Source organism: Saccopteryx leptura, chromosome 4 (assembly GCF_036850995.1).
Source record: "Saccopteryx leptura isolate mSacLep1 chromosome 4, mSacLep1_pri_phased_curated, whole genome shotgun sequence".
In the NCBI taxonomy this organism is placed as follows: Eukaryota; Metazoa; Chordata; class Mammalia; order Chiroptera; family Emballonuridae; genus Saccopteryx; species Saccopteryx leptura.
In genome coordinates this window covers 206,312,394-206,330,831 of record NC_089506.1, presented here as the reverse complement: position 1 = coordinate 206,330,831, position 18,438 = coordinate 206,312,394, and the positions used below count along the sequence as shown (strand labels likewise).

The 18,438-nt window shown below is 48.9% G+C and overlaps 1 protein-coding gene across 1 annotated transcript in view; it reads right to left on the bottom strand.

Moving 5' to 3' along the window:
• Nucleotides 1-18,438, bottom strand: part of GRIN2A (glutamate ionotropic receptor NMDA type subunit 2A) — a 402,144-nt gene that overhangs the window by 158,263 nt on the left and 225,443 nt on the right. Inside the window, exon 4 of the mRNA XM_066382631.1 lies at nucleotides 778-1,370. Coding sequence (XP_066238728.1) covers nucleotides 778-1,370 — 593 coding nt within the window. The remainder of the gene's footprint in view (nucleotides 1-777; nucleotides 1,371-18,438) is intronic.

The window sequence follows — 18,438 nt, the reverse complement described above, 5'->3', positions numbered from 1 at the left end:
CATGTTGGTGAGGATGTGGAAAGTCAAGTGATTTCACAAACTGCTGGTGTGAATATAACTCGGTATAGTTACTTTGTAGGACAATCTGGCAATAGACACTTAAAACTTAAAATGCACATGCTCTATGACCCCCAAATTCTACTTCTCAGAGTCAGCCTTACAGAAATACTTGCACCTGTGCATAAAGAGACATGTAGAATGGTTGGCGCAGCAGTTTTGTTTCTAATGGAGAAAACTTAAAAGAATCTAAATTCCTATCATTATAAAGGTTAGATAAATAAAGTGTGGTATGTGCTTATTGAAGAATGCAATGTGTAAGTTACAAAGATTATAGATATTCACATATGTTTTTATGTATATATGTATACATATATGTATATCTACATATATTCACACATGTGCATATACACACATATATCTTCATATATACACACATATACATACTTGAAATATATCTATAGATAGAAAATGGATGAATGGATGGATGGATGGATGGATGGATGGATCTCAAGTGTATGTTTCCAAGGTATATTGTTGAATAAAAAAAGTAAGTTGCAGGAAACAAAGTATGAAGTTACTTAAAAACAAAGGGAGAGGAGAAGAGAGGAAAAGAGAACTGCAGAATCAAACAAAAAAATGCCTTAAGCACATACACAGCATTCTCCCTTTTCAGTAATGAGTTTGTATTGCTCTTAGTCTTCAAACAAATAAATAACAGCAACGACAACCCAACTCTGATCCCAAGCAAAGAGAGACAAGCAAAGCACCCCCTCTTACTCGTGCAGAGTGTGCACAGGAGCCTCCGGCTTCTCCGTCTGCCCGTAGCAGCTGGCCTTGGCCTCCGGGATGTAGGAGAACCTGTCCAGCATGGAGGACGCGGCAGTCGTCAGGATGCCCAGGCCATCCCGTACTCTCGCCTCCAGGCTGTAGTCCCAGTCATCATAGGAGACTGAAATGAGTCCTGATGGAAACTCTTTGGGGATGAGCTCCGTGTTCCCAGAGACCAAGCTGGGGACAATCCAGAAGAAATCATACCCGGTGAGGCCGAGGGAGCGGGCCTCGCTCAGGATGAGGACGGCCTCATCTTTGGAACAGTAGAGCAAGATGACAGAAGAGTGGATCTTCTTCAACTGGACCTGCGTCTTGGCATCCTCAAAGGAAGTGTCCAGGGTGATCACGTTCTGCATGTCCCAGCCCACAAAGCTGTTGTCCACGGTGGTCTTGATGAAGCTGATGAAGTCCCTGTAGCCAGGGAAGATGGTGGTCACCAGGGAGAAGACGTGCCAGTCGTAATCCTGCATGATCTTCAGCATGACCGTGGCTTGCTGCTGGATGGACGCTCCGAACTGGAAGAAGGTAGACGTCGGATCCTGCCAACAGGTAAAAGAAAAAACAGAAAAGGAAAACAGGATGAGGCAGAAGGCAGTTTATACAGCATCCTCTGTCTTATAGACTTAAAGAAGCTCCTTCTAGAAGTGGGGGAAATTAATCATATAGCTATTCATCCTCAAACATTCCTGAGCACCTACTGTACACCCCACCCTGGAACAGATACCGAAAATACGAAGATGAGAGAGACCCTAAACTTGAAGCCCACACCCCATACAGCAACAAACATCTGTTATGTTTGCCATCTCGTCATCTAGTCTCCTCATTTTCCTCATTCATCCCATCCACCCCACCCCTTTGAGCTCATGTGTTTCCAACAGATGAAATCTCTCTGGCCCCCAGGCTCGTAACTGGAAAATGAAGCCAACAGAGACAAAACATCGTCAGTAAATAGAGACAGATTCCTGATGACACATCACACCACCTGGAGACTGCCGTGCCTGTAGCCATTTACTCTGGACCTTTATTGGTTTATAAGCCAACAAGTTCCCACATTCATCTGAGCCAATTTGAGTAAAATTTCTGTCACTTGAATTCTAGACTCCTGTATAACTGAGAGTATGATCAAAGCTGGGTGGACATTTATCTGCTCGATCAACAAATATTTGGAGGGCACCTAACCGTGCAGTAACATCATTTATGAGCCTGGAGAGATAATGGTGTATAAGACGGACACAGATATTTTCTCAGTCTTCAGAGATCTGGTGGGAATTTGAGGAAGAGGAATGTCCATAAACTGGGAGCTGAGAGAGGCTAAGAGGGTGCTGAAGGGGAATCCAGGTGACAAAGAGGGGAAACAGGTGGACATTAGAGTCAGAGGAGCCTGAGACTACATCTTGATTATCTGGGGAACTGGAGGTAACTACATCACGGTTTGTGAAACAGAGGGGATGAGATGAGCTTGGCAGGAACCCCATCATGTATGGCCTCAGGGGTTCTGTTCGAGGCTTAGACCTCATTCTGAGCATAAGGGGAGTTGCTGAGTGCTTCACACTGGAAAGTGGCCTGGTAACTTGTGTTGGGTTGGAGGACCTCTAATAGTCCTAACGTCTCCCTAAGTCTATGATCTAATCACAAGAACAAATTTCTTGTTAGAAAAGGCAGGTGACGCATACTGTTGTATGATTTACAAATTACCTCCACAGGCTTCGATGAGGTTAGTACATTGTTAGCAGGGGGGAAAGAGGCTCACAGCTAGTAAGTGTCCAAAGTCAGGCTCTGACTGCACGTCCAGCATCCTGTGGTTCCAACACGAACCACAACGTTCTTAGGATCACTGAAGATCTGCATAGAGCAGATGCTTAAAGCATGGTGCAAAAATGCCAGTGAGACAGAAGGTATGGCTCTGTGTTTTAACAAAACAGAGTTAGACAAATGCCGAGATGTATCTCTTTCTGGGAACTGAGAGGATTCTCAGAGGGTCCTTATTGTATCGCAGCCATGCTTTCATTGTGCTTTCTGTATTTACCATGTGCACTTAACACCAACTCAATAGTATGAATATGAGGATTCCATTGTGTGTGTGTGTGTGTGTGTGTGTGTGTGTGTGTGTGTGTGTCTGGGTTAAGCCTGAATGATTCCATTCATGTCTTTTAGAACATTACTTTGTAACTGTTCTTCTCAACTCTTTGAACAAGTCTGCATAGTTTTTCCTGGGGGCTCTCGTTGAATAGAAAGTTTTATCTGAATGGGCTGTAGTTATCTGAAAAGCTGTAGTTCTTCGCAATATGCCCCTTTTCCAAAATGCATGGGTTAGGGGAGATAATTTGAATGTAGTGTGGCTTAAAGGCAGCGAGAAAATAACAGGAATAAATGCCTTCTGGGCCCCTTCCAACATTATAGTTCTATGAATTTTACCTAATTAAATCAATTAAAGTGGCAAACAGATTTAAAGACTTGGGATAATTATCTTTTTTCTCTCCAGTAGCTTTTGGAGAAATGCAATATTCTTGGATTGATTAATCATTTTAAATCATCCTCAACAAGACTATGAACTGCTCAAGGGCAACGATTTTGCTGTCCTCATCTTTCTGTCCCCAGAACCTGGCAGAAGGCTTGGCACATGACACATCAGTTAATGGAGGATGAGGAAATGCGTGAGTGAGTGAACGTGCAAATGAAGCCTAGGAAGAATGTCCTTGCTTTAACATAAAGTGAAAGGGAAGATTTCAGTATCTGACATTGGGTTTTATATGGCTCGTGAATGTCACATCCAAAAACTAAAACCTTTCAACATCGTCACCCTACTATTCTGAGGAACCCCTCCTCCATCAAATGTCCCAAATCCATTTAATGTGTCCTTTATTGATAAGAAGAAGATTATAGAAGCCCTATAATCCTCAGCAGGTGTCCATAGAACTTCATTAAATACCAAAAAAGGGCAACAACATAAAGAACCCGTCCACAGAAGGAGGCACAGACGTGAGAGGTCGCAAGGCAGTTATAGTCACCAACCTCAGGCACTGTCAGGTGCCTCTTGGAATGGGACCGAAAAGTTCCGAACTTAAAACAAATGTCAGAACTCCCACAGAGCAAAGATGTGTCTGAGGCAGCCCAGTCACCAGGTACACTGTGACAGCAGAAGGCCACGGGGGCCAAGCATCTCCTTGCTCTGAGCATGCAAAGAATGAAGAATGTTCTCAGGACATATGTTCAGGGAACAGTTGGAACACAATTAAAAAAAAAATGAGTCTCTGAGACAAGCCGCATACACACACTTCCTTGGGATCACTGGTATTGGTGGAGGTGAAGGTCAAACATGCTCGACGTCGGAGCCGATGGTGTGTGGGATGCTCTAATGCCCTCACTCCACATTCTGTGAGCTAGACATGACCAGTGCACCCAGGAGCAGATCTGCACACAAGGCGGAGGTGTCAGCCAATGCAGCCTTGTCTGGCTCCCCACGTAGACAGCAGGGTACCACTGCACTGGGGACTTTTGGAAGGAGAAAGATAATCATAGGGCTAGCAGTTCATTGGCCAAGAGCTTGGCAAAGGCCATCTGGGTAAGAGTATGTGCAAACTCCTTGCCTTGTGCCATCTCCAGACCCCTGTCCTACAATACTTTAATCCAAGCTGAATCTTCCCTGTTACCCTCCTATGATCCTCATTAATATCTTCTCCCAGAATAAATAGCAGTGTAACTTCCGGGGTGAGGCTACTCAGGTACCTATGCTAATTATTTGGTCTTAGGAGAACTCACTTAACTTTTCCAAGCCTCAGTTTGCACATCTGTACAATGGGTATGAAGATGTGATTATATAATTATACCAGGGCACATGCCAGAAGTGCTTACTCTATGATAGTCATGTGGCGTAATACTTTATATGTAGGATATTCTTTAATCTCACCCCCAACCGTCTTCCTAAACTGGCACTAGTATTATCTCCATTTTATAAATGAAGAAACAGATTCAGAGGTAGAGCAACTTCTCCAGGGTTACTCAGCGAATCAGGATTCCCTGCCTTTAAGATTCCAAGATTTTCACCCCTGCACTATACTGTTGGCAAGGATAGCATTTCCTCATCAAGTTGTAAGAATTAAATACGCTCTCTGTATAGAAGCATCCAGTACAGTACTCACCACACATCAAAGGCGCAACAAATGGAAATCACTTTATTTTCCTCCTGGGTCAGGACTCTCCATGCCTCACATCAGGGGAGTACGCTGCCCCTCCCCTAAAGACAGAATTCACACTCTGGACTGCAGCATCTCAACAACTCACTCTATTCATGGCTGCGTGGGGCTTTAACCATGCCACTTCTCTACTCTATAGTCAACTGTGCCCCCCCCCCCCAGACCTGCCACATTAACTTTAGGCTCTCTAGCCTATCTCTACATGCACACCAGTCCAAACCTTGCAATGGAAATAGCATGGGCTCTGGGTCCATCAAACCTGAGTTCAAGTCCTAGTTCTGCAATAATTAGCCATGTGACTGTGGGCGACCTCTTACATTTTCTGCATCTGAGCTTCTTTACCTATAAAATGGGACTTGTGAGCACCATCTCCTGGGGTTGCTGTGAGCATGGGATGACTGGTGGGGTGTGAGCAGCATCTCCTGGGGTTGCTGTGAGGATGGGATGACTGGTGGGGTGTGAGCACCATCTCCTGGGGTTGCTGTGAGGGTGAGATGACTGGTGGGGTGTGAGCAGCATCTCCTGGGGTTGCTGTGAGCATGGGATGACTGGTGGGGTGTGAGCACCATCTCCTGGGGTTGCTGTGAGGATGGGATGACTGGTGGGCGTAACAGGCTCATCTGTCCATGTGGACTCCAACAGCTTGGGGGCTCCTCTCTCTATCCTCTGTCCTCCAAAACATGAGCACGCCAGAAACCTAAAGGGACCCGTGTCCTATTTCAGAAACTGCTGTCTCCTGGTCTACCAGCCTGCGCGCTCCACAATGCCCCTGCAAACCGGCCCACTCACCCTGAGTGCAAGGAGGCTGCATGAGGAGAAGGAATTGTCTTTCCTCCCAGTGAGGAATAATACTTTGGAGAGAAACCATCAGCTATGTCCTTCGTGGACTTCACGCAGCACCTTCCACCACTTTCATTTCCACTGACATCTGAAACTTCAAAACTGTTGTGGACCAAAGGCATTGTAATCCCCTCAGAGGGAAGGAGGCCAGAGTTTTATGCAAAATGTAATTGCACAGCGAGGCCCCGAAGAGGCTCAGGTTTAGCTTTGGATTTTTCTAAGGTGGTTTTATGACTGGCAGGAGGTGATGGGGGAAGTTGGCCACCTTCCCAGGGCCTGGCAGCTGATATGCCAAACGGTCTTTTCTTCAAGGGCCCTGAATGCTCTTCCCGCCTGGAGAGCAGACGCCATCCCTCCTGCCCTCAACCTTCTCAGCCTGTCCTTTCGCATCCCGGAGCTCAGTCTCTGGCCACCTCTGGCACCGGCGTCCTCAGCAGCGTGAAGCCGGGGGAGAGGAACAGATTTCAGACACCCACTTTGGTTCTGAAGCAAAAGCAGTTCTCTCCCCATGCTCACTGCTCCGCAGAACACAGAACAAACTGTTTTAAACACAGAGCGAGGGAGGTGGGGAGGTGTGGGATTCTGGGTGCCTGCTCTCGACTCTGTTTCAGTCCCACAAGGCTGAGGGCTGACTCTAATGTTCTAGAATGTTCCAGAGCTTGACTGAGTCCTCAGGATGAGACCTGAGTCCATGGGTATCAAAGCCTGATGTTTAATAGAGTCTAATACCAACTCTCACTCTCATTCACAAAAGGCTATAAAGGATACCCACACCCATTAGCTCTGATTCTAACTCCCCAAGACATGAGGTATTACAAGTGGCTGTAACACTCATGGATGGCATTTCGCACAGACGCAGGAGGGGAGGGTAAGTGGTTTCCCTAAAATCCACATGGCCCCCTGATGACAAGAGCTCATTTGTTGCAAAATGCCATCCAGTGTTTCCTTACACACGCCAGGGGCTCTCGTTCCCGGCTGCACAGGAGAATCACTTGGTAAATTATCTGAAAATGCCAACGCTTGTGCCCGATGCCAGTCCACTGGAAACCAAACCTCTGTGACCTGAGTATAGAAACTCCAACACTGATCTGTTTGTTTTCCTCTGTCTCGTATCGGTGGCAGGATGGCAGGTCTTCAAAGCCTTGCACAGTGTCTGACACACCGCAGGGGCCCAGTAAATATTTGGTGAGGAAGTGAATGAGCAGGAAGCTCATCCCCCAGAAGGAATCATGGGAGAACCTGTCATTGTTGTCAACCCTGCTCCTATCTCTGTAGCTTATTTTCCTTCCGTCTGCCGGGCTGGGTACCAAGAAAAAGGAGAATGATGCAGGTGACCCAGCGAAGACCAAGAGGGCCTCCTTGGGAACTGTCTTTATCCCGTCGGAGGACTGACTTGGTGAGCCCTGATATGCTTTCTGCCTCTCTTACTATGTATCAGCTGAGCTTATAAACATATTTTGTTTCCATTTCCATGGATGAGATAAAAAGTAAAAAGTAAAGATATCAAACTTGATAAGCTTGAGGATTCAGATAAATGGCATTCTCACAAACATATAAGCTGAATTTGTCCTACCAAAGGAGTTCTATCCCATAGTTACCCATCCTCCTCCTCCTCATCTTCCAACACCACCATCATCACCGTCCCCCACCATCATCATCATCCATCACCACATCCATCCATCCTCCTCCTCATCATCATCACCCTCACCACCTTCATCACTGTCCCCCACCATCATCGTCATCCATCACCACATCCATCCATCCATCCTCCTCATCATCATCACCCTCACCACCTTCATCACTGTCCCCCACCGTCATCGTCATCCATCACCACATCCATCTATCCTCCTCCTCATCATCATCACCATCACCACCGTCATCACTGTCCCCCGTTATCATCACCCGTCACCACATCCATCCATCCTCCTCCTCCTACTCATCATCACTACCACCATCATCATCACCATCACCACCATCATCACTGTCCCCCACCATCATCATTATCCATCACTACATCCATCTATCCTCCTCCTCATCATCATCACCATCACCACCTTCATCACTGTCCCCCACCGTCATCATCACCCATCACCACATCCATCCATCCTCCTTCTCCTACTCATCACCACCACCATCATCATCACCATTCCCCATCATCATCACTGTCCCTCACCATCATCATTATCCATCACCACATCCATCCATCCTCCTCCTCCGACTCCTCATCACCACCACCATCATCATCACCATCACCACCATCATCACTGTCCCCTACCATCATCATTATCCATCACCACATCCATCCATCCTCCTCCTCCTCATCATCACCATCACCACCATCATCACTGTCCCCCACCGTCATCATCACCCATCACCACATCCATCCATCCTCCTCCTCATCATCATCGTCATCACCACCATCAGCACAGTTATCATCACAGCTAACACTTTGGGGCATATCCAATATGTAGTACAATGTAGCACACAGTAAGAGGTCTTATTATTATCCTTCAGAGAATGTAACTTGCCCAAACTCACATAGCTAGTACTTGGCAGGGCCAGGATTTGAGATCAGGCAACCTAAATCTAGAATCTGGATGCTTAACTGCTGACTGGGAAAATGATTTCAGGTGCTCAAACAGGAAACAGAATGCATGTGCACGTGTGTGTGTGTGTGTGTGTGTGTGTGTGTGTGTGTGTGTTGAACAACCACCACTCAATCTTTCTTTAGGAACCCAACCAGCAAAGAAAATACCCCAGAAATGGGAATCAATGTCAAAGATCTCACCTCAGTCAGCGATCTGTTATGTAGGAGATGGGGGCTGGGAGGGGAAATCATACTCAGGTGCCATTTCCCAAAAGCACATCATCAGCTCCATCATCCACAAACACAGCATTTCATCCCAAAAACCTCCACTTGTTGGACCATTTACCATTTAATAATGACTTGTGTTCCAGCCTTCACTCTCCTTCTATCAAGAAAGAAGGGCCTCTTCCCACATTTACTGCTGCAGCTAACTGCCATTCAAGCTCAGAGGTGTGTGTTCCTTCTTCGTTAACCACAGGTTTCTTTCTTTCTCCTTCCCCTGTTACACCTGCTCACATTCAGACCGCCGGCAGTTCTCTCCCGAGCTAGAGTCCCTGTCCCAGCTGCACCCCTCCCTCACCCACCTTCCACACTACTCATGGAGCTCTTTTTCACATTCTCATTGAAGTATTGTGTCCCCTGCTTAAGTATTTTCAGCAGCAACTACAACCTTCAGGAAAAAGTAGAAAAATATACACCAACCCCATCTCAGCCCGGATTCACATGTCTGGGGCTCTGCATCTACCTCCGTACCTGAGAGAAATCAGGTACTCCATAAATATGTATCGAATTGAATTACTGAGTCATCTAATGAAGCCGACTAAATGTGTGCTTGGCAGGAAAACCAAAGGAAGCCTTCATATATTCCTCTGTCCATCATTTCCTCAAACACATCAGCCCCATCACCATAAACACAGAATTTCACTCCAAGCAATCTCCACCCTTCGGATCATTTTATGATGTATGTTCTATCCCCCAGTTAGCTTCTCTCAGGAGCAAATCCACTAGCGTTCTCCCAAAACAGCCTGCTGCCACTTTGCTCTGCTCTCTCCTCTTGTTTCTTCAAATGAGCAGTTGAATCTTAAGTTTCTGGTGACTGCTGGGCTCACAGGTGGGGTAGCTATCCAAGGCGGCTGGAGTGCTCTGAATCAGAGACCCGGAGAGGCACACCGGTCTTACGTCAGAGTCTGCGCACTAGTCTCTCAGGACAGAACAGAGGGGATGGGTAGTAAGGTAAATTCTAAGAAGAGCATGACAATTTAGGGATCAAGGAACAGAGCCGTGCGGAGCCAACAAGCTTCAACCACATTCGAGCCTGGGATTCTAACACAGCATCTGTTGGCCACATGTGACTATTTAAATAAACTTGAAAGCAGTAACTACAATGAAATATTTGGTTTTCTCAATCACACTAGCCACATTCCGAGGGCTCGACAGTCTTTAAACTTTGAAGCTGATGCTCTCCCACCCCTGCCAGTCTCATGCCTAAAGATGCCAACTCCGTTGGTCTGGGACAGGGTCCAGGATTTCTTAAAAAAATTCTCCGGGTGAGTATAACGTGCAAGCAGGGTGGAAAACACTGATCTAAGCCTCCAGCATCCAACCCTGTAGCTGTGCGTCATCTCGCTTGGGGGATTTGTCATGCTTACAGATTTCTAGGCTCCACGCCACCCCCACCGAGTCAGAACCTCCATTAAGGAGCCCCGGAAATGGTATTTTCCCCAGAATACGCTGATGGACAGCAGAGTGTGGTACAGCTAAGTCCAGCTTCCCCATTTGCTAGGTGAGGCCCCTGAGGCCCCAGCTCCCTGATGACTTGCTTGAAATCAGCAGTCTTGCCCTGGCCGGTTGGCTCAGCGGTAGAGCGTCGGCCTGGCGTGCGGGGGACCCGGGTTTGATTCCCGGCCAGGGCACATAGGAGAAGCGCCCATCTGCTTCTCCACCCCTCCCCCTCTCTTTCCTCTCTGTCTCTCTCTTCCCCTCCCGCAGCGAAGCTCCATTGGAGCAAAGATGGCCCGGGCGCTGGGGATGGCTCCTTGGCCTCTGCCCCAGGTGCTAGAGTGGCTCTGGTCGCGGCAGAGCGACGCCCTGGAGGGGCAGAGCATCGCCCCCTGGTGGACAAGAGCTTCGCCCCTGGTGGGCGTGCCGGGTGGATCCCGGTTGGGCCATGCGGGAGTCTGTCTGACTGTCTCTCCCCATTTCCAGCTTCAGAAAAATACAAAAAAAAAAGAGAAATTAGCGGTCTTGCACAGTCACGGGGCCTCTGGCCGCCTGATTTGGCGCTCGCTCTGCTGTGTCCTGACGCCATCAGGTATGAGATGTTGTCTACAAGGAACAGGGCTCTGTAGGAGGCACACAGGCTCTGCTGACAGCCCACAGGACATCCCATCCTTACCGTGAGTGAGCAATTGAACTTATGCCTCTGTTTCCCCATCTGAAAAATCCATATAATAGTAACAGTCACCACCTTACGGGGTCCCTGTGTGTGTTTTCAGAGATGACGCGCACACAGCACTTGGCAGATGGGAGGCGCTGGGTCAGGCTGAGCAGATGTTAATAGCGGTGATGGTGGGAGCCCTGACCCAAGTGCCACACCCATCATGGACGTTTTACTGTCCCACTTCTACTTATCCCTCCCTTTCTGAATTGCCAGCACCTTTGTCTTTCGTTCCCTTCCCTCAGCCCTGACTTGTGTGTGACTGTGCAGTTGTTCAGAGGCACACATCTCGCCTGCCCCACAGCCTCGGATTTTGGAGGGCAGGGCTCCTGCCCTTCTAAGTCTCCCTCTACACCTTGCATGGCACCAGGCCACTGCCTTGGGAGTGAAGCTAGAGTAGCACTCTGGGTCTGCCAGGCTGCCAGTGGGCAGGAAGGGAGCCTACTGCTTTATGTCTTTGAGTGAGCCCGCTGGATGTGCTGCTCTAGAAAGAAACATTTATCTCCTGATTGCCTTTCATTCATTCAGTGAATCCAGCAAACTCCGGTTATCAGCCAGGCATTGTTGGGGGAAGTGAATTTAGGAAAGAAGGCTACTGAAAGATGCCTGCTTTTATGAAGTTTCCATTCTTATGGGAGTGAGACAGACAAGGAAGAAGGAAATCAATCCCTGGACTAGTTTCCAGGAAAGCAGGTGATGTAATAGTTCAGGAAGGGGGAGGAGAGCAGAGGAGCTCCACTTTAGACCATCAGGTCGGTGGCACTGGTGCTAATCAGAAGAACGCCAAGGAAAAGTCCGCCAGGAAAAGTCAAGGGGTGGGGTGTGAGTACGGAGAGCCATTCACGCAGACGGAACAGCATGTGCAAAGGCAGGAGAGGGGTTAGCAAGTTCAGGGAACAGAAGGAAGGTCAGAACAGCTGGCATTTAAAGGAAAGTGTTGAGTCCTGGTTGGGTAGCTCAGTTGGTTAGAGCATCATCCCAATACACCGAAGTTGTGGGTTAAATCCCTGGTCAGGGCACATAACAAAAATCAACCAATGAATGCATAAATGAGTGGAACAACAATTAGATGTTTCTCTCTCTCTCTCTCTCTCTCTCTCTCTCTCTCCACTCTCTCTCTTAAATCAATTAATAAGTAGAAATTTTAAAAAATAAAGGAGAGTGGTGAGAGATGAGTTAGAACAGCAAACAGCAAGTGTCCCGTAGATCACGGAAAGGAGCCTGGATTTAATTTCTAGGTCAGCTTTATTCCAGACAACTCCTGTGTTAAATGCAGCATTAGTTAAATGCAGGGGAGCTGGGACAGGCTGGGGTTTCCTGTGCGCCAGCCCTCTTCCCTTCGGAATTCAGATCTAGGCCCACAGGGCAGCCTCCACTGAAGAGATTGTAAAGCCAGTAACCTGTGGCTATGTCACACAGTCCATTGGTAACCTAAACTCAAATACCAAGGCTGGAGCTCCCATGTCTACCCGGGCTTCCAGGACTTGTCTCAGTTCATTATCCAGATCCAAGCTCTCCCTGTAGCGAGCAATACAACGCTGGAGGGGAGAGTGCACAAATGCATGGCGAGATGTATTTCTTGATTTCAGATGCAACTAGTTTAGGACAGCGCAACATCCTCTCCATTCATCAGAGCCACATGATGATTGATGCTCTCGGCCCCAGCTCAGCTTTCTGGATCATTAGCAGAGCTGGACAAGGAGGAACGCCTGCTGAGATTCAGGCCCTTATTTCTATGCAAGGACACAGCAAAGGCGGAAGCCGGCTTCCCCCAAGTGCTCTGTCAACCGGCAGGTGAGCATCTGACTTAAGGCTTCCAAACATGGTCATTAGCAATTACAGATTGCCTGAGGCTACATAGGAGAATCATTTTGTTGTTGTAATGATTTCTTTTGTTGCTGTTTTTTTTTTCTTTTGCCAGTCCTAACTGACTAAACCATTGGCCTTGCTCTGTGCACCTGAAGCCATCCCCCGCCCCATGTATTTTCTTAGAAAAGCATCAACTTCCTTGAGCTACATCATAGGCATTCATTATTCTGATCACTGATCATCCTTTCTTCCTTTACTGATAACAGTGAATTTCCACTGAAAGCCATCCTTTCCCCTCTCTCGGTCAAGCCAGTTGGCTCATCCAATCCCCACAACGTCAGCAATTTGTCCATTCAGACTGACTCCCAGGATGTGTGGAGAAAGCAACTAGGAAAAGACAGTTTCTCTTTGTTAGACTTGAATCTGGAAGGACATTTGGCTAGAATTTTTGGTAGCCATCCTGCCACGACCATACACCATCCTGAGGAGGAAACCATCAGCACCGAAGGTAATGCTGAAAGATGGTCAGTTAGGAAGTTCTAACATCTTTGTCGAGCACCTTGTTCAAGCCACACCTGAAGCCAAATACCTATGCGGTCATTGAAAGTCCCAATTAATTATCTTTTTTTGTTGTTGTTAATTTGGATTAGCATCTCTGTCACTAGCAACCAAAGATTCCTGGTGCCACTTTGGCTAGAAAAGAAGAGAGAGTATAACCTGATTCATTCCTCACTCATCTTCCAAACTTAGATCAGAAGAATTAAAATCACAGAGTGATACATTTCTATGCACCATCCTTCTATTGTCTTACCCGTCCTCTCCCCACCCCCTCCACCGAGCAGCTGCCTCTCCCCACGTTATCTCCCCCTTCCCTGCACGAGCTCTTTCTCTTTTTTTTTTCATTGTTGATTTTTCTTGAAAATGCTGCTGAGATTGGTTTCCTCTCAGAGAGTCTGACAGACACAGTCGCCATGACCCAGATGAAAGACATGACAAGTTGCCACCAATAATAATCATTTGTCATTAAGATGTCCCAGCGAGGAGAAAAAGCCAGCAGGGCCTGTTCATCAAGTCTCTGTCTCTGGCTGTCACACAGAGGGGCAGCTTTATTTTTGGCAAAAGGAGAGTCTTGGGCATTCCCATAACATTTGCGAGGGACAGGCTCCGGTGGTAAACATTATAATAGAAGTGTCCTCTTCAAAAATGCCCCACTGTTCTCTAAGAAATGTCCACAGACAGGTCTGGGAGCTGAGCCTGTGAAGGAAGCTGCTTCTCCCTTTGGGAGTCTGTACGCTCATGTTATTAAAGGCCCAGACATTGGTGCCAAACGGACAGAGGGTCGAGCCTTGGTTCTACCTCTTACTAATGGCAGAATCTTGGGCAAAATCCTTAATACCTTTGAGACACCCATTTTCTCATTTTTAAAGTGGGGAGGACGTTAGTCCCTACTTTAAGGAGGTTGCTGTGATTGCAGTAATGCATGGATTGATCTCAGCACATACCAAGAGCTTGAGCAACGGGAGCTGGGATTACTGTGGCTGTTGTTACCTTGAAAGAATTAACCACGACAACAGTGAAACCCAAAACACTACAGCCCACCCGCTCAGCATCAATGCAAACAAGCAGTTCCCCTGTGGCTCTTTTCCACGCGTTTCCTAAACATCCTAATAACCATGTCACCGCCTCTCCAAAGGAGCGTTCACTGTGCATCAGGCACGAGCTGAGAGCAGGGTGACAATTCAGCCTGGTGTTAAAGCTGAGAGTCCTGTGTCCCCGGAACCGCTTTAGTGCCGAGCAAATCAGTAATACTCTTCAGTCATGCACAGAGCTTGAAGTGCATTTAATCCTCACACTGACCTTCCAGGGAAGCATTTCTGTTCCCATGTTACAGTCGAGGAAGTTGAGGCTTCTAGGGACGTGGTTCATTACCTTAATAAATCCAGGATGCACTGGGGGACCCTGTTCCACAGCAGACCCCATCCAGTGGGGGCAGGCTGGAGCATTGCCAACAAGCTCCCAGGTGGCACCCATATGCTGGTCCAGGGACCAAGTTCTGTGGAGCAAGCACGTTGGACAGGCTCACGGGGCATGCTCAAGGTCATGCACGGCATTTGGCTGAGCAGAGGTTCAGAACTTGGGGTCTGACCCCACAGCAGTCTTCAGCCATGATGCCAGGGAGGGGGGCGGGCTCCTTCTCCAGGGAGGACTGGGGAGTGACACAGTGTCTGCTGTCTGACATCCTCACCTCTGTGTGTTTCCATCAGGCCTCCCCGGCTGCGACAGTCGCATGTCACAGCAGCCGCATGTCACAGCCTGTCAGTCCTGTCGTCTCACCCAACAGAGTGCTTTCAGGAGAGGCTGAGTCAGAATGCACTGCACCAAGTGGAAGGGAGGGAAGAGGGGGTGCTGGGGTGAGCACCCCACTCCCAGGAGGAAGCCAGTGCCACCCAGGAACCCAGCGAGTTCGGGGAGGTCACCCATCATTCAGAAGGTGCCCACGCCCATCTGTCTGCTGAGGAATGATTCCACAGGGAGCGAAGCCACCTTCTCTCTGCGTGCAGGCCTTGCTGCTTTCAAATTTGAGGGAGCCGCTGAGTCCCTCCGAGCTGCTGTGTTTTCATCTTTGACACGAACCTAGTGGGCCTCTGGTTACCTGGAGGCGCTGGGCATCAGTGAGGGGGGGCTGCACAGAGCTCCATGAACTGCAGAGTGGGGGCCGATGTGCCAGCTCTTTGGCTACAATGAACACTGCTGCCTCCTCTCTCTCCTTCTCCCCACCCCCCTCCACGGTGCTCCCAGCACACAGTCCAGGCCTCCACTGTGGATCTCATCACCGGGTATTCTCAGTGCCTATTTAAATATCTGTCTCGGTGCGGCTAGATTAGTGCTAATTCACCTCGGCAGCAACAGCACCCGGTCTAGCTCCCAGGACCTGATGGGGCCCAGCGCGGGCTAGCTGATGGTGCAAATAAGCAAAGGGAGCCCTGGCCGGTTGGCTCAGAGGTAGAGCGTCGGCCTAGCGTGCGGAGGACCCGGGTTCGATTCCCGGCCAGGGCACATAGGAGAAGCGCCCATTTGCTTCTCCACCCCTCCGCCGCGCTTTCCTCTCTGTCTCTCTCTTCCCCTCCCGCAGCCAAGGCTCCATTGGAGCAAAGATGGCCCGGGCGCTGGGCATGGCTCTGTGGCCTCTGCCTCAGGCGCTAGAGTGGCTCTGGTCGCAATATGGCGACGCCCAGGATGGGCAGAGCATCGCCCCCTGGGGGGCAGAGCACAGCCCCTGGTGGGCGTGCCGGGTGGATCCCGGTCGGGCGCATGTGGGAGTCTGTCTGACTGTCTCGCCCTGTTTCCAGCTTCAGAAAAAAGAAAAAAAATAAAAAAATAAAAAAAATAAAAATAAAAAAAAAAAATAAGCAAAGGGATGGATGGATGAAAGAACGAATGGATGGATGGATGGACGGACGGATGGATGGATGGATGGACGGACGGATGACTGAAGTGGCCTGTAGGTACAACAGTATGAAGGAACAAATGACAGACTGTTCAGCGAGAGTGGCTGAGTCAGGGGCGCATCCATGGAGCCAGGAAGGTGGGGTACAGTGAGTGCTGCGTGAACGGGATGTGAGGCGCAGGGAACCGCGAGGCAAATCTGAGTGTCTGAAACCCAGGAACCCTGTGCTACCCGAACTTTCGGATCTGAAGGCCGGAAACAGATACACGACTTTCAGGGTGAGGAGGCCGGTATTCCTTGCTGTCTGAACTCTTGCTACTTACTCTCCAGAACTCAGGAACCAAACACAGATTCAGACACAAATGGGATCCCTCCCGACCCGAACGCAGGAATGGGACAGACTCCATCCTTCTGTGTCCACGCTGCTGTCAGCATTGACTCAGGGCTCTCATGAGCACAGGATGCTCTGTTTCCCTTACCCAAACTCTACGCCCCTCCCTATCAGCTCTCTGGCCTTCCCCTCCCGGTTACACAGCCACAGCGCAGGAGCCGAACGCAGAAGACCACGCCCTGTTAGGAGTCGATTGCTATGGCACATCCGGAACAGGCCACTCCACAGACAAAGCAGATGAGTGGTTGCCGGGAGCTGGAGGTGAGAGGAGTGGGAGGGACTGCTAACGGGTTTGGGGTTTCCGTCTGGGGTTCTGGAAATAGAGAGTGGTTGCATCACATTGTGGAGGGACTTCACGTCACTGAATTGCACACGTTTAATACGATTTACAGTGGCAAACCTTAAGTGTATTTTATCAGGATAAAAAGACAAAGACTAAATACATAAAGCAAGCCGGGCCTACAGCGGAGGCTGGATGCTTCATCTAGCTTCCCCCAGCCTTGCAGCCCCCGCGGTGGGAAGGGGGCCCGTAGGGAGCCCTCGGACCTCGGACCTTGCAGTCACTCGGGGCACTGACCCAGCTGGAAGGAAGAAGTCCTGGGGGCCTGTAGGAGCCCAAGTCATGCATATCTCCCTGCTCCTCCCAGGGATCTGAAGTCCCTGAGCAGCCTTGCAGTCATCAGTTATCCCCTGACCTCGCAGAGCCTGTATCTTGAGTGGCTATGACAACAGTGTCCTCTAGACAGGGCTCCCAGGCAGGCATGGCCCTGCCTGCGCTTTCACACGCTCAAACAGGACGGCGCAATTGCTTGGCCAGAGCACAGCCCCAGCAGAACCACCACGGAAAGAGAGCTGGCGCAGGAGAAGGAAGACACCCAGGTTCAGGGATGAGACACATCGGCGCTCAAGCCTCCGTCCTGCCCTGTACTAGCTGCACGGCCTTGAGAAACTGACTCAACATCATTAAGCCTCCGTTTCCTCCGCTATGAGACAGAGAAAAGCAATCACCACCTATCTCATGGATCGTATGAGCTCATGTACACAAACCTGTCAGGACTGTGCCTGACCCACCGTGGCTACTACCGACTGATTCTTACACGTCATTTGCTTTTTCCACCTTATCTCACTTAATCATTAGTGCAATCCCGTGGAGTAGGCAGTATTGATGTCTAAGTGAGTTCATCTGAATTTTGTTGTATTTCAAAGCCCTCTTGCCACCCTGGGCAATGGGTGCCCCTTTCTTCATCATTCTTAACCTGTTTGTTCCCTTTCCTGGCCCCAACGCCTGCTCCTGCTGCAGACATTCTAATGTGGCCCGAAGCTCGCCCCTTCCTCAGCACTGCACTGGGCATGGTCGGCTTCTCCCTCCGGAAGTAATGTCTCCAAAGCAGAAGTATGAGTCCTAACCTAACGCCAAGAAATTCAGCAAGCTAATCTGCCTCATTCTACTTGAACATAGTATTCCGTTCGCTAATCACTTCCCCGTGAATCTCAAGAGATTCTGCAGCTTCCTCTAACTGTGTTGACAGAGGTGTCGTAGGAGCTTCCAATTGATTGATCTCTCATACTCTCAGAGACTGGTTGACCAAACAGCCAGCAAGCCTGCTGGCCCTTTGAATAGGGCTACACTAAACGTTCACATGTGCATCTGTTTGTGTGTGTGTGTGCTCCCATACATCAAAAAGTTAACATTTGTTTGTTCTTTCCAGCAAATTTTAAGCCGAGATGCACTTGAAGCTCGAAGAAAGAGGATGAACTCATAGTGACTGAAGTTCCCCGTCACAACTGAACTCAGAACATCAATTAGGAGCGTAAACAAGGGGTCTGGGAAGGGAGAGGTTTTTAAAAGAAAAATTGATGGCTTGAGTGTTTTCTGAGACGTGACATAAAAGGGAAAATTGA